This window comes from Nipponia nippon, unplaced genomic scaffold, assembly GCF_047370975.1.
Source record: "Nipponia nippon isolate SJK-2023a ecotype South Korea unplaced genomic scaffold, ASM4737097v1 scaffold_3, whole genome shotgun sequence".
NCBI classification, from domain to species: Eukaryota; Metazoa; Chordata; class Aves; order Pelecaniformes; family Threskiornithidae; genus Nipponia; species Nipponia nippon.
The window spans coordinates 51176811-51192227 of NW_028262347.1; the positions used below are offsets into that span (position 1 = coordinate 51176811).

Consider the following 15417-nt stretch of genomic DNA (forward strand, 5'->3'; position numbering starts at 1 on the left):
ATTTTGTACCTCAGTAAACAGACCCATCTGTATTTCCACAATGTAATTCCCGAACATAATCCGTGCAGTTTCTATGCTTATGACTGGACAGCGTGATTACGCTAACTCTAAGGTAAACTCGGCTTTAGGTCTGAAACTGCTAGAAACCCACAAATCAAGTGGCAGGACGCCAGCTTTGAAAGCAGATTGATTTTCTGCGCTCTGAATAGGCATGCAAAATGGCACCATTTGTTACGTTATTCAAGCTGTTTAGCTGAACAGCGTTTTACTCTTGTCTAACTTACACTGGCACGGATCATCAGTTGTTTTTAGTAGGAGTGAGGGTCCAGAAGGCAAATCATACACAGCTCAACTAGTTTAAACTAGTACTACAAAAATGTAACATGCAGATCCCAATTCTTAGTCTGTTATAGCAATGCACGATACTTCAACAGAGTGAGCTCAGCACGTAAGTTCACATAGCCCCTTTTTTATATACTGGTGATGGACTACGCAGAATTCCTCAGCATGAATTAATTCCCACGTGCTTACCTCAAACAACACTACCAAGGCATCAGACTCGCCAATCACCGTTACCAGTATCTGCCCGGCATTCTTAAAAGGGGAAACAAAACCCACAAGACACACAATCAAAGTCTAGGGGGAAACCGAACACTTTACGAATCAATCAGTCCATCTTCTTGGGAAGAGCCCACAGAAAGCGTAGGGAGGTTCCTAACTGCCAAAGCATCACAGGAGCCTGGTTCCTGAGTAGCAGCATGTCCCACCAGCTAACAGAAAAATTATAAAAATGTGGCATCAGCGAAAACTGGGACATCAGCTTCTGCCCGATTTTCAGGAAGACAAGTTTACAGGTGATACACGAATCTAATCCAGCTCTTAGAGTAAATAGTTTCACTCTTTCATAACTCACTATCTGAAAAGCATCCTAACAGTGTAAGATAGCTGAGAGAGACCTGTACACAAAGTCCTAGTCACAGGGCAACGCTGGGCAAAGGCGCTGGCTCTGAGGGGGGAATTTGGGAAAGAAGTGGGATTCAGTGAAAGGCGAGGGGGAGGAAAACATTTGGTACCCCCTCCAGTCCAGTGACTGCAGAAAAGACGGAGCAGCACCGACAAGCACAGAAGGGGACAACAGAGTAGCCACGAGGGAACTGGGAAGAGCTACAGAAAGGTCACATAGCAGGAGAGAGGGACCAGGGCTAAGGCACGCCAGAGCTGCGGAGCCTGCTGGGTCAGGACAAGGCAGCCCGAAAGGAGGAGGCGCTGGTGGATGGACCCCAAGAGGACAGCAGTGCGACTGAAGGTGGGAGGCGGTGTTTGTGGGAGCACCTCCTTCAAAGGAGGACAGAAAATAAAGAGGTTATCATGGAGTAACCCAAGGTACAGAAAAAAGATGGCCTTTACAGTTTCTGAAACAACGTTACTGTGAGCAAATGAACCCGGTCAGCCTTTTTGTGAACAAGTCACAGTGTCGGGCTGTAGAGCTCAGAGCACACAGGTTGCAATGGGCATTAGAATCAGCAGGGATACAGCTGGTGAGTTTTATGCCATTTAAAATGCCTCAGAAGGGTTGTTTCATGGGTGTTTCAGTATGCAGAAACTTAATTTGATCAGAAACATAATTATCTGTGTCCTAGTTCTTCACTATACCTAAGTATTTGTCTTACGAGATATTACTTCCAATGCATCTCTAGATTTATGCTCTCTCTCTATATATATAAAAAAAATCTTGAATGATGTTCAGTGACCACTGATCAGAAAACACCAGCACTATCTGTAAAAGAAATACATTATGGTGTTTTAAAATCAAGAATACTGAAATAGGGTTTCATTTTTACCTTAGCTTTTTATTCGTGAAAGAAGATCCTCCCCCAAAAAAGTGATTTTATACAGCTAGAATTAGTTCACAGACTTCACTTGAAAAATTTAATTCATCATACTGATTGCTACCCAATAGTGGTTAATGTACTTCTACATGTGCTGCTCTTTTAACCATAAATCCACCTGGGGGAAGGCAGTCTCAGCTAAGGGTGCCTAGTTTAAGTTGAGTTTAGCTCTTTGCAGGATTAAGCCCTATGAAGCAGTAGTCTGCAATACAGAGGAGGTCAGAGTAGAGTAATTCTCTAAGTGAGGCTGCGGATTATATCTTGTGTGGCAGGTTGCCAAGGAGCTGCTAGGAGCAGAGAACAAATACAGATGGGAGGAGGTGGATGCAGCAAGGGTGGAAATACGCTGAAAAGGCTCTGGCTGCAAAAGGATGACAACAGGCAGTAGGAGCAGACAAAGCCGAGGACCTACAGAGCCCAACCAAGGATGCTCCAGCAGAACTAGCAGAAGAGCCTCTGAAGGTCCCAGCAATGCCTCCTCCCTTAGCTGGTGTTTCACGACCACAGCCCTGTCCGGTATCCTCAGCCCCAAGTCACCTCCTTCAGCCGCTCTCTCTCCTCTCATCCGCTGCCTGGGGACCCAAGCACCACTCCTCACGCATTCTGGAGGTGCTGTCCCTTTCCCTCTCCTCCATCCTCCTTTTCAAACTGAGGTATAGGGAAGGAGAAATCGCTTGAGAAAAGTCTCAAATCACTAAACAAGCTCTAATCTTAAACCCTATTAGGATGAAAAACCTTAGTAAGCTCAATAACAGATATAAAAACCTGACATCTCTTCCCTGCAGAATCATTCATTTCAAAGCTGCACTGGTTTCCCAAGCACTAGTTTAGGAACATTTCTTTATTCAGGAGAGCACTGATGCATGTGCCTACACAAGTGTATGCTTTTACAATGCAGTGTCTTAGAAAGACAAATTCTAGTTGTCTTGGAAAAGACAGTCATTTAAAACTACTGTTTTTCCCCTTGGCTTCTTTGGCGAGCCTTACCCAAGAAAATTCTCTCTTGCCCTCTCATGTACATATCTACATCATTTCATAATGGTGTCATGAGGATCCATTAATGCTTACAAGCACCGTGAATATGAGAAGTCCTACAAGCATTAAAGCACATCAAGGCAATAGGTTTTTAATGCACACTTAGCCCTGTGGTTAGTATCCGTCCCCTTCCACCACCCCCTATTAGCATCCCTAAAGCCGTTGGCCAAAATCTGCCCTGTGGGACAGCCAAAGCTGATCACTGTATAGGCCCCAGCGACTGAGCCAAACTCTGAAATGAGTAAAGTTAACAATGCCAGTCTCAGGCACAGCAAAAATTTGAGAACACACATGTACTTTCGAAATCCCTAAAGCGGCAGTGCCAAGAAAGAAAATGTGCTTATGAAATCGCAATGGGCTCCAGAAGCAAGGAACAAATGAACTGATTGTTATTTAGCTTGGGGAAAGTATTACTTTTTCCTCATTTGATTCAATGCCATGCTTCCCTCTGATTTACTGATTTGTGTCTTTCATTTCTAAATTATATTCTGTCTAAATTTAGTTACTGTGCAGAACAGTAAACCCAGGCTGAACACCTGGGCACTTGTTACAGGCAGGCTATTCCGGAGGTGGCGGTTCAGCACACCAGAACCAGGAATTAAAACCCGCCTCCAGCACGCTCAGCTTTGCTAAGACTCATGACGACAGCGCTTGGTTCATCAGGCAGCAGCTCCTCTTCCTCTCTCCTTTCCTGCTCTACACATGGAGACCTGGTCCACACACAGTCCCTGGCCCTGAAGCTGGAAATGGTCGCTATCTGGTTGACTGTCCACCCTGCCCAGGTACAGAGGGTCATTTCTCCTCTGTCCCTGCGATGCTGCAGTCTGACAGCGACCCACGTTCTCATTCAAATTCACTGGGGAACCACAACTGAGAAACCAGAGCAGGCAGCACAGGCTCCAACAAACTCGAGCGACCAGCTCCCGAGGACATACGAGGTGAGGCACGGCTACCCCACCTGGATGGTCGAGATTCAAACTTCACGTGTTTGCTGCCTGAGCATCAGGATCTACCCTGGCTCCACCAGCCGCTTACAAAAGGAGGCACGAGCACCCTTTGCAAGTGCTAATAACGTGTTATTCTTACAGCAGTGTTGTTACGGGAGTGCTTCCTATGGCCCAGCTTGTCAAAGCACGAGCTTACCCTCTCTTGACAGCAGTTTTAAATCTGTACCCTTACCTCAGAGGCTGCAGCAAAAGAATGCCATAGCTCATCTGTCATTCAACATCAAGCAGTGCTAAAGTATGTCGGGAGGCGTGCTGGTACTGCCCTGAGCCCACCGGGAGGTCAGCGCGGCCGCTGCATGAGGGCAGCCTCGGGAAGAGGCTCGAGCCCGCTGCGGCCGACCAGGCCTGCTGCAGGCAGCCCTCCTCCCCCTGGGCAGGGGCAGGCAGCAAGCGATACAGCCCGTTTGCTCTCCTCCTTGCGCCGCTGGACAACGGCGCCCAGAAAAAAAAGGGATGTTAGGCAGCAATGTGGCATTTCAAAGCTTTAAGGAACTGGTGAAGAGAATCCGACCACTTCTAAGTCTGAACACCAGTTTGCCACAGGAGACTTTATATGAGTTTTGTGGTTCTAGGAAGGTACCCGCCTTTCTTTAATGAGAACATTCTGTCACCACCTGTCAGGAATAAATTCAGGCAAAGAAAAGAAGACAATATTGAACTAGAAGGCAGGATCGTGCAAAACATCAGAGCTGATTCATCCCTTCCCATCCCTTCTCCCCCATCCTACTCCGGGTACCATGCCGTGAATATATTAACTTAACCTGCCTGGGGATTTACATTAGATTACTAGCCACTACCAGTGACTTGAAATTCTTTAATTCTCCATCATTGCCGTATTTCTGTAAGAGACATACTGAATAAAAGTAACTTCATCTTTTTCTTGAATTATTCCAACTTCTGTAGAGTCTGGCAGCAGAGGTGCCAAGTACAAAAGTCTTGACTACCTACTCCCACCTCTAGAGCCGGTACGTCAGGCTATTAGGATATAAATCTGCTATTTTTCTCCCAACATGTGTGAATTACCAGAGTATTATGTATGTAGACACACATTCCTGCCTGCTAAAGCTGCACTCCTACTTTTTAGGATCTGAAAATGGTAGTTAAAAGAAGTCACCTGTTGTAGGATTAAGTTATAAAACCCTCTTGGATAAAAAAAACCCTTGGATCACATACAGAAAGGAGGAACAATAAATAACTGCCAGGAAACTGCGGCTTCTATTATCACCCGAAGCAGCGGACATTTTGTTCTGCATACCTCAACTCATCCTACACAGCTTCTGCAGTGACGGCACTTGGGGTTACAGCCTAGAAAGCTCTCTGGTTACACTTCTCCCCAATAATAATAAAGATCAAACTTTATTAATGTAACAGAGCAGTTACCACTTTGAAGAAGGACCTTTTTGCTGCCCTCTTCCCTCATCAAGGTAGTCTCTGTGCTCAGCTGCGAAGAGCCTTCCCATGCAGGTGCTCTGCAAGCCACAAAAGCCCAGTTTGCCTGGACCAGTAGCTGACCTGGCAGCAGCAAGCAGCCATGAAAGCAGCCCTCTCTGAAAAGTTTTGTGTTACAAAGCAGTTCAGAAAAACAACTTGGTCTACGTGAGCTTTCCTGCGGACCGAACAAGCATCCTCACCACCTGGCTGCTCTGGTGGGAAGGGAATGGCCGAGGATGGGAATGGGTCGGTCTGGCAGCAGAAGGAAAAAAGCCTCTGATGCTGAACGCAGCTTCTCAGCTACAAGGCTGGGCACGGTTATACCTTTGCTGAGAGTGGATGCAAATAGAAAAAAAGCTTAGAAAAGTTGTCCTAATTCTTTCTTACTAAAGGTCAGAGGGAATCCATTTGCTGAGAAGGCATCCCAAGTCTGTACAACCAGCCCTGCTTTCAACAACATAAAATAAAACAAAATAAAACAAAACAAAACAGCCCTGCAATCTAACTCTCAGGAACACTTGAATAGACTGAATCTAAACAATAAAAAGCAATGGAAAGAGTATCTCTTCAGGCTCCCTTTATGCATAAAAAAAGCAAGAAAAAGGACAAAAATCTCCCTTTATTTCTGAGCAAGTCAATATGTATCATACATCCATTTGCACTCATTAACTCAAGTAGGCCAGTACCAAAGGCTTGCCACTAGGGGATATGTCCTTTTTAAACAGTTAATGGAGTTTTAATTAATTGTGTTACCTGAAAATATATCTTGACAAAAAGCAAGATAATTGAAATGCATTAAAAAGTGTGTTTATTCATCTGCCCAGAAATAAGCTGAAAAAGACAAAAAGACAAAGAGAACATGTAATAGAACAGATTTAGAGCATCTGAAAAGGATGGAGAACTACTGGGAGATTTGCAAATTCAATTACTGGTATGAATAATTATAGGCTAGAAAATGTCCAAGATGAACAATAATTAAAAAAAAAAAAAGAAAACCCAGATGTAAATACTAACTCGTTTACAAAAAAAGTAGAACATCTGAATGAAACTAGCAAGCATTAATACCATATTGCTGTTGGGGAAAAAAAAATATATTTTCCCCTTCTGGAAAAGATTTTGACTTCCCATTGAGAATAAAGAGCTTTAAGCCATTTTTTTCAACTAGATGTTAGTTTTTCAGGAAAAATAAAATCAATATTTTCAGCAGCAATATATTCTCTGTGGTAGGTTTTTTTTTTAATCAAAACTTTATTTTATATTAAAAACAGCTTTGACAAAAATAATATGGGCCAGTGAAGCATTTCTTTTTATAACAGTTTCTGGCATTCAAGGTCAGGCTCCACTACATTAAATGCAACAGCTTAAGATCAATTGTTGAGAAGCAGGAAACCAGTGACCAAAGAGCCGGTGTCCTCATTTTACAGGTTCTGAAGCCACGTGAGATCTGTCAGGACATGCACAGATGTTGTAGTAGGGCAGAAAAGGTGAGCCTTTCACCTTACAACTGGAGACTATCAAAGATTTTTGGAAGTCTTGCTTATTCTTCAAGGAGATAAAAGGCTTCTTCACCAACAACATGCCCAAGACAGACCGTAGCAGAAAAAGATCAAACAAATATGCCTAAAAAAATCCCACGTCAAGTCAACAGCCCCGTGAAAACAGCATACCTGTTTAACCATGCCCAAAGCCCAAGCCACTGAGCCACAAGCCCTGTTTCAGGGGAGGCATCATTGCACCAAGGACTACAGGTTGGTGCCACTTATCACCTGAAGATGGAAATTACTCCTCAGGCAGCAAGGAGGAGGTACATTGAATGCTTGGTGCCATTTGTAAACCACCACTGAGGCTTCAGCAAATGGTGCACAGACCAGAAATGTGTAACAGTTTCCAACTGAAAAACTATTAGTACAGTTTTACAGGGGTTAATAGTTCACAATAATCTGCTGGTCTGAAACATTTGGGATATTTGGCCTAGAAGTCCCACCACAAAGCCGTCAAGATGCTACATCAGTTAGTTGGATATTATAACTTAAGGAGACTTCAGTCATCATCAAACTACACAGACTCTAATATCAAATGATCTGGTCGGTCCAGGAAACACCCAGATTTGCTCAATCTCAGCTGACTTATTTGGAAGAGGGGTGTTACTGTCTGGTGTGCTGAGCGGACACACCAGCCGCGTCCTCAACCTAGCAGGACACACCACTTCTCTCAGAGGAAACACGCAGCCGTTCAGACCAAAACACAAACCATCGATGCAAATTTCTAAATGCACCTTTGCTACGTCGTAAAGCAACAGACTGAAGAAATCCATTTTTGCACTAATTGCTAACTATGGCAGGAAGGGCTGACAGGAAAAAATAAGTCACCCATGGCTTACTTACCAGGAATTCATACCAAGGTGAACCTATTAACTCCATTTATTTGGCTGCTCAATCCAGCACAGCCATACCCCAAAAAATGGAAATGAAAAACCCTTTGGAAATTGCAGTTTTATCACTGGGCAGACCTGAACATCGTCTTTATTAAAGGAGGCAAAATTTCCCTCCTTTCCTCCACAGCCAGAAAGGTCAGTCAACTCATCTGTCCCTCTTTTTTCCGTGTCTGTTAGGAGATTTTTTTCATATACATTTTTTAAAGTTAAGATTTTATTGTCCTCTCACCAGGACAACGTTCCAGCAGTGGGGAACACATAGAGGAAAAGATATTAACTGTCTTTTTTTTGGTCTTTTGTGCTAGAACCTGCTTTGTCCCCACCCCAGAACATGAGGACAGGGAAATGCTGGTCCTGGCGCAGGCAAGCTGCTGAGAAACGTGTAGCCAGCCACTCGGACCTACCATTGCCCTGAACGGGAGTCACAAACACAAGAAATGACTAAAAAAGATCCTTCTGTTTTTTAGTTCAATGAAGCTAACATGCTTAAGAGATCTTAATCTTCCTCCATTTGTTTTCCCACTGCTTCAATCTTAAGTTATGCATGCATTCTCTGAGACGACACAGGCTCATAAAACATTTCTCAGCTGATCTGCTTTATCAACCATATGACTCTAATAGGTTCAATATCTCACAAGCAACCTCAGGAGAAAACAAAGTTTGGTTCTGCGGTGCTGGACTGTAAGGAGCATACTGGCTCGCATTAAATTCATGCCTGTATCTTGGCTGAAACAGTGACCAACAGTGGATGAGTGTCTTGGGAAGACTCCCACAACCAGAATAATCGTGTAATACTTTCCAGCTGCTGAGGACCCGCAGGTCAAGAGCTTTCTTTCTGAGCCAGCGGTGTTAATTTTGTACTCAGGGGCTTCTGAAGTATTCCTGAATTTGCCTGCTTGTTTTTTGAATCCAAGGAGACTCACGCCCCCCCCAACACCCAATGGCAAGGAGTCGCACAGCTAAACGAGGAGCATATCCTTCTGCTCTGAACCTGGGGCCTGGCAGTTTGATCTGATGGCCCCAGTTCTTCTGCTGACAGAGACAGCGAACAATCGGTCACTCTCTAATTCTTCCTCCCCGTGCCATTTACACCTCGCTCTCCTCTCTGCTTACCAACAGAGGTGGCAGAAAAAACATGACCAGTAAGACAGACAGTTGAAAGCACGTCAGCCATTTAAATCCCATTTTCAAAAGTGAACATACACCTCACTGACTTGCCATTAGATTTTGGCTCCTTATTGCCCAACCTCAAAGAATTTTACTCTGGAATCTAAAGAAAATAAATTTTAGGACAGAGATTTTAAATAGACGGTAGATACACTTGAGACAGCCCATCGACATTTATTTATACCACAATGACACTTCCAACTTAAGACCTCCAGAACTGCAGAAATACCAGCCTATCTTTGAAACATCCTAGTCTGCATTGCAGAGCAGAATGAATTGCCCTTCCACCATCTATTGCCCGCCACAGCACACACCACCGCCGAGCCTGAAGCCTCAGCTTCATTGCCTTGGTCCCCTTTATGCCTTTGCTACTGTTTCAAGTCTTTTCAAGCACTGGGAAATTTCGGCCCCGTTTTGGTCCATATTTGCATCGTAGACACTGGTGGCAGAGATGGATCCCACTGCTAATCAGTTGCATCACAGAAAAAATCCAGCAGAAGCAGTGATGGGAAAGATGAACTCTTTAGCAAATAGGAGTGCTTGAGGTAAAGGCAGGAAATCCTCTTATCTTTAGTCCTTCAAAACCAACGCTGATGTCCCACCAAAATCCTCACTTGTACATCATGTAATCTTTTAGGCACTTAAACGCCTCCAGGCGCCTAAGTTCACTAAAAATCCACTAAAACCCACTTAAACCCGCCTCAGTCACAGCCTGCCCAAGCTGTAGCAGAAATCTCCAGCTGCCTGTCTGTCCTGTTTCTCCCGAAGGCCAGAGACCCCTATTCAAGCCTCCACTCTGCTGTGTTTGGAGCAAGGAGCAGTGCTCCCTCATGCCAGGCTGGCCTCTGTCTTACCCAGTTCAATTGCCTGCATGTTAGCTCAGCTAAATCTAATGCTTCAGTTATCTGTTGTCATGGATTTAACTGGTAACACATTTTATATTCCCTGGGGGAAGCCAAAATAGTAGAGCCTCTAAAATAGCTGAATAAGGAAAATCTCATTATTACCTCAGCCCTGAAATGTAGTCTTTGACTGACAGTGCTATATACTATTTGAAGACAATCTCTGAGCAACTAAAAATACCAAGAGGACACTTTTTTTCCCTAGCAGAGCTATGGTGCCGCCCACTCCCATTAGCCTAAATTGTCCCAGTATGTACGGTTTTGCCCAACAGGTTGTAAAGACCAGACAATGACAACTTGGTTAAAAATAAAGCTTTCATTCTGCTCAAAAATCTGGTGAACAAAATCTGTAGCAAGATGTAGCACTGATCTGTACCTGTCAATGTATATCTGTCCCTCCTAACCACCTTATGAATTAAACAGAGCATTACCAAGCAAGGCTGTTCCCTTTCCCTCCTACAAGAGTAGCTACTGATTACTGAGTGTCAGAGCTGAAACCACCTAAGAACATTAAATGATATAATAAAAACAGAAGTAGCACAGAATTTCATCTTCATGACACACTTTATTTAGCCCAGCCTGGATTTTCAGTTTATTCTGCCCATACTAATTTCTTCTTTTTCTTGTCCCTAAATACTAATTTCTTGTTGATGTGTTTGATTTCCATTAATTTCCAAGCGTGGGTACATCTTGCCTGAAGAAATAAGTCCAGCAGAATTTGACATGTGAATTTGTTTTCCCTAGCCAAAATGAACAAGATACAGAGAGCTGATTTTCAAAAAGATAATAAAAGCAGACACAAATGAGAATTTATATCTAATATGTACTTCAGTGGTCTGGTGAACGACCGTCTAGGCTGAACAAATTAGCTCCTAATATGGTCAATTAAGATAGGTAGGTCATCTGGCAAGAGAAGCTGAAAGAGAAACAAGTCCAAAGAGACAAGAATGCTGAGGTTTGGAGAACTGGCTTTCTATCCGTTGCCTGGAAATGTAGTCTCTCGTCTCTTAACTCTGTTACTGCTTTCCTGCGATGTCTAATAGACAGCTTGTCTCTATTAACTTGAATACCAATCTATTTTATTTGAAAGACCGGGAAGGGGGAGGAATGAAAAAACACTCAGGGATTTTCTTCCTGCTTATATTTGCATTAGTATTTTCTTACTAACAAGAAACCGAGGGAAAAGTGAGGGGCACGTGGAAGAAAAAAAATCAGGTTTTTCACCTAGAATGAAATCAAGTGGACCAACCTCAGCTGACATTAGCTATACATCCAGCCGCAGCACGTACATACTATGCAACGGCCTTCTTAAAAACGTGTATTCATTCAAGCAAGAAAGTACTTGGAAATGCCTATGTCATCTTTAACTATTTTGAACAGCTTGAAGAGGGAGGAAAAGCAGTGGTGGCCAGGAAACTGTGTACATACAACCCTCGTGTTTCTCAAGTCTGAAAAGAAAGTGTGTAGAGACAAGAGAGGGGGGCACGCTCTCTGGAAGGATGAAACTCCTACAAAGCATCTCAAATAAGGCGTTAGGATAATTAGGAAACCTCACCCTCACTAGTGCTCAGAGGATTTTAGAAAGCCCTGCCTTCGTGAAGAACACGTTGGACACATGTAGCTGAAGGGGGCAGCAGGAGAAGAGGGGGTGGCAGGCAGGCAGGTCTAAACTGCTCCCTAGCAGGAGCACTCGGTAAGAGCTGCTGAGCTGGGCTCCAGGTTCAGCAGAGAGCCCCAAAAGCAGCAGGCTAGCAATGTCTTGCTACTGCCCGTCCTTCCCCGTGGTGGTCTCTATTCCTTACCGCACAGCTCAGACGCACACAGCACCAGACCTCGCTCATCCCGAGCTGCTCTGCTTTCCTCCACAGACTACAGCAGGGACCTGAGGAACACATGGAGGGTTGTCTGCCTAAGATGTGTCTCTGTGCCGGTGAGCAAAAGTGCAGAGGAGGTTGCACAGAGCATCACTGTGTCACTGTTGAAGCCACAGGACTGCCCGCACCTGCGTACTACTGCTGGCTTCAGGTCGCCGCTGCCTGAAGGACTTCACCCTGTTTTGGTGACCGATGCACCGGGAGCAGGCAGGCGCCTTGGAGAGATCAGCTCACTGGAGGAGCCAAGGGCTCAGCTTAGGGAAAGCCCACCTCCCCCACACAACTCAAGAGCAGCTCCACCAAGACACTAACATTTCACTGATTCCACCCATCCTCACAGGTCCATTTTCTCCACCTTAAGAGTTGAAATTCAGTACACCCCCAAAAGAAAGGGCAAGGACATTATTTTGTCTGTCTCTGGCAACAAAACCCAGGTTTTTACTATGCTTCTGAGACATCTGAAACAACTTTTCTACTTATTGCTCCTTTATGAGCACAGATGGCACTGGAAAACTTGATCCAAATGGGAAGTGTGGATTTAATACTGAGCTGTTGACCCACACTAAACCCTGTGCAAGCATTTCAGCTTTCTATCTCAGCGGCCCAGTCCTCTCCGTCTTAATTTATTTTTGAAGCAATCAATGAAACATCAACTGCATTTAGGGACAGCAAAGTTAAAGGGGTCCCGAATGCTATGCTTCTCTTTGTGGCCACAAAATTATGTGACAGGCAGAATAATAGAAAACCACGGGTTTCTCCCTGTTTTATCTTCCCTTCCTGACACATATAAAAGCAAAAAGGGGATGCTAAGTCACAAATGGTAACAAATCCTCTGGAACAGCAGAGAACAAAGAAGAGACAAAGCAATCGACGCTGAGGTTTCATACTCCAGCCAAGGGAACCATGGCATGAAATTAATTTTAACTATTGATTGCCCACATGACTACTGTTTTTCCAAGACATGCTAAGGACCTGATCCATGAACTCAATGAGGAAGGTTGTCCAATGAGATGCCTAAAGTAGGATCTGGGCACTCATGACCCAAAGTCAGGGCGGCAATTGAGTTTCTTTTCATTTCTTGCTCCTTTTGCCTAAAAGGAGATTCCCTTTCTCAGACGGTTCTTCATGCAGCCCTCATTAGCCCTGAGGTGTTGCCTAAGAACTAGGGCTTACAAATTTTATCATTTTTAAGCTAAAGTTACCTTAGTTTAACTCCTCTTGGCACTGCTCTAGTTCTCGTGTACAGCAGAGGAATTTAGCACGGGTAGCCCACAATTCACCCAGAGGTCAGCCTGCAGTGGGCAGCTTGCTGAACATGCGGCACAGAACAGGCGGCGAGCGTGCAGCAGCCCTCAAACTCCGATTCAGCCCTTGGGCAGCTTCAGAATTAGGTATGAAAAAGAAACAAGGCTCGGATACCCTGTATCCACAATCCGCAAGGTCATTTTGACCTTCAATGAACGCTTAATTTCAAATCTTGACCATCTCTGCACTCCCCCTCCTAGTAAGCAAAGGAGTATGATGAGTAGTGGAAGAAGGTAAAATTCAAATTAAGTATTTGTTCCACATTATTTACAATGCAAGGATAGAATTAATCATCTTTCTCTTACCCAGCCTGTCCAAGCTGTATAATAACTCCATAATAATTAACACTAACAGTATAAAATATTGCTCTGGGAATATTTGTAGAAAGAGATTAGCAATGCCAGGCTTTAGGAGCATGGCTAAGTGGAGGGTTCCTCTCCAGAACAAAGGGAAATCCTAAATCATCTTGGTTGTTCTGTGTCACCCAGGCTCTGCCAAACCAAGGGCAGCCGTCGGAGCCCAGATCAGCGGCTCAGAAGCACTGAAGAGGACCCCAGGGCCTAACTACCTCACTCACCGCGCAGAGGGGCTCGAGATTTCCCACGCCTTTTATCAGGACTTTTGAGGGATGTCTTGCTGCTCCAGCTGTCCGAGCTACTGCGCACTTAACGCTAGAGCAGGCCTAAAGCTGTTAACAACAGAATTTGGGAAGATAACACAAAATGAGAGCAGGAGAGGAACAACAGCGGGAAAAGAAGCCTGAGTAGTTACACGATTCATTCTTTTGATAGCGCTTCTTCTACGCTGGCACTTTCCTCTTGGATCGCGTTCCCAGCAATGGTGGGAAGCGGCCCAGGTCCACCTGGAAGGAAAGCTTGCCTTTTGGAAGGAGTCCTGAAAATTGTGATAGGAGCTGGAAGGTCTGTAGGCACACTCTCTTATGTCAGGGAGGGGGTTCCTACCGACTGTAAGAGGTTTTGGTTGCGGCGCCAAAGCGGGTCCGGCGCGGCTGCGTAGCCACCCTGCCCTCGGCTCAGACCTGCGGGTTATTCTTCTTCTAAAGCTTTGAGCAGCGCCGTCACTAGTCGCAAGAGTCTTGCATTCGCCTTCACGCACAATACACAGCGCCGCTGCCTAGCGCACAAACGAAGAGCTGTCCCCTCTGCCGACGCCTCTCCGCGCCCGGGATTTCACAGCGAAGGGTTCGCCGGCGACCGTGCCGGGAAGGACAGAGCGGGGCCGGAGAGCCACGGACCGCCAGCCCCGCGACACGGCTGAGGCACGGAGCGGCGCTTCGCTCCCCCAGGCAGCCCCGGGCGGCCCCGGGCACTCGGCACTCGCCCTGCGCCGCCCGGCCGAGCCTCCCCCGCCGCAACCGGCTTCGCAGCCGGCGGCGGCGGCCTGAGGGGAGACCCCGCACCCCGGCTCCTCCGCACCCCGGCTCCTCCGCACCCCGCGCTGCCCTAAGCGAAGGCGCGTGCTGCCGGCCGCAGGCCTCCATGGCAACTCCAGCCTGCCGACGGCCCGCTCCCAGAGCCGCCGGCCGCGGACGGCAAACTTTGCCCGGCCTCGCTCGCCCGTGCCCGCCCGCCGCCCCGGCCCCCGCCGCCCCCCGAGGCGGCCGCTCGCGGCGCCCCCTGGCGGCGCCCCGGCGGAGACGCCGCTGCCCCCCCGCCCCCCGCTCCCCGCCTCGACTCCCGCCGCGGCGCCCGGGGCTCGGCGGCGGCCCCGCGCTCCCGGCCCCCGCTCCGGTGCGGGCGCCCGCGGCCGACGGGGCAGCGGCGGGGTCCTTACCTTCCGCAGCATGCTGGGCGGGCAACGCCGGGGGCTCCCCGCCACGGCGCCGCGCTCTCCCGCCCCTCACGGCGCGGCCATGCAGGGGGCAGCGCGGCTGCGGCGGCCGCCCCGGGGCGCACACCCCGGCACGGCACGGCACGGCACGGCACGGCACGGCACGGCACGGCACGGCACGGCACGGCACGGCACGGCGGCGCAGTGCCCAGAGCCCCCGGGCGCGGCGGCCCCTCCGTGCGCGCCGCCCGCCTGCCCACACTGAGCGGCGGCGCGACGGCTGCCGCCCGCCACGAGGCAGCGCGACCGCGAGGAGGGCCGGGCCCACCCGCCCCCGCCGCCCGGCCCCTTCCCACGGCCGCGAGCGGGGGCGCGGCCGCAGCCCCCTCCCCGCCGCCGCCCGGGGCTGGGGCGGCCGTGGCCGAAGAGGTGGCCTCCACCCGGGAGGGGCGGGGAGCGAGGCGGGCGCCTGGCTCCGGCCGGCCCTCAGTCACGCTGCGTGGGCGCCCGTAGCGACGTGGGGAGGCGCGGCGGCGCCCCGCGGCAGGCGGGGTGCGGGGCTCCCTCCCGCCGCAGCCGCCT

General features: G+C 47.7%; 1 protein-coding gene across 1 annotated transcript in view; it reads right to left on the reverse strand.

The window, feature by feature from the left end:
- The window catches only part of TMCC3 (transmembrane and coiled-coil domain family 3), a 143527-nt gene extending 128554 nt beyond the window's left edge, over positions 1-14973 (reverse strand). Inside the window, exon 1 of the mRNA XM_087766712.1 lies at positions 14839-14973. Coding sequence (XP_087622838.1) covers positions 14839-14850 — 12 coding nt within the window. The 5' untranslated portion in view covers positions 14851-14973. The remainder of the gene's footprint in view (positions 1-14838) is intronic.
- Between the last annotated feature and the right edge of the window lie 444 nt (positions 14974-15417).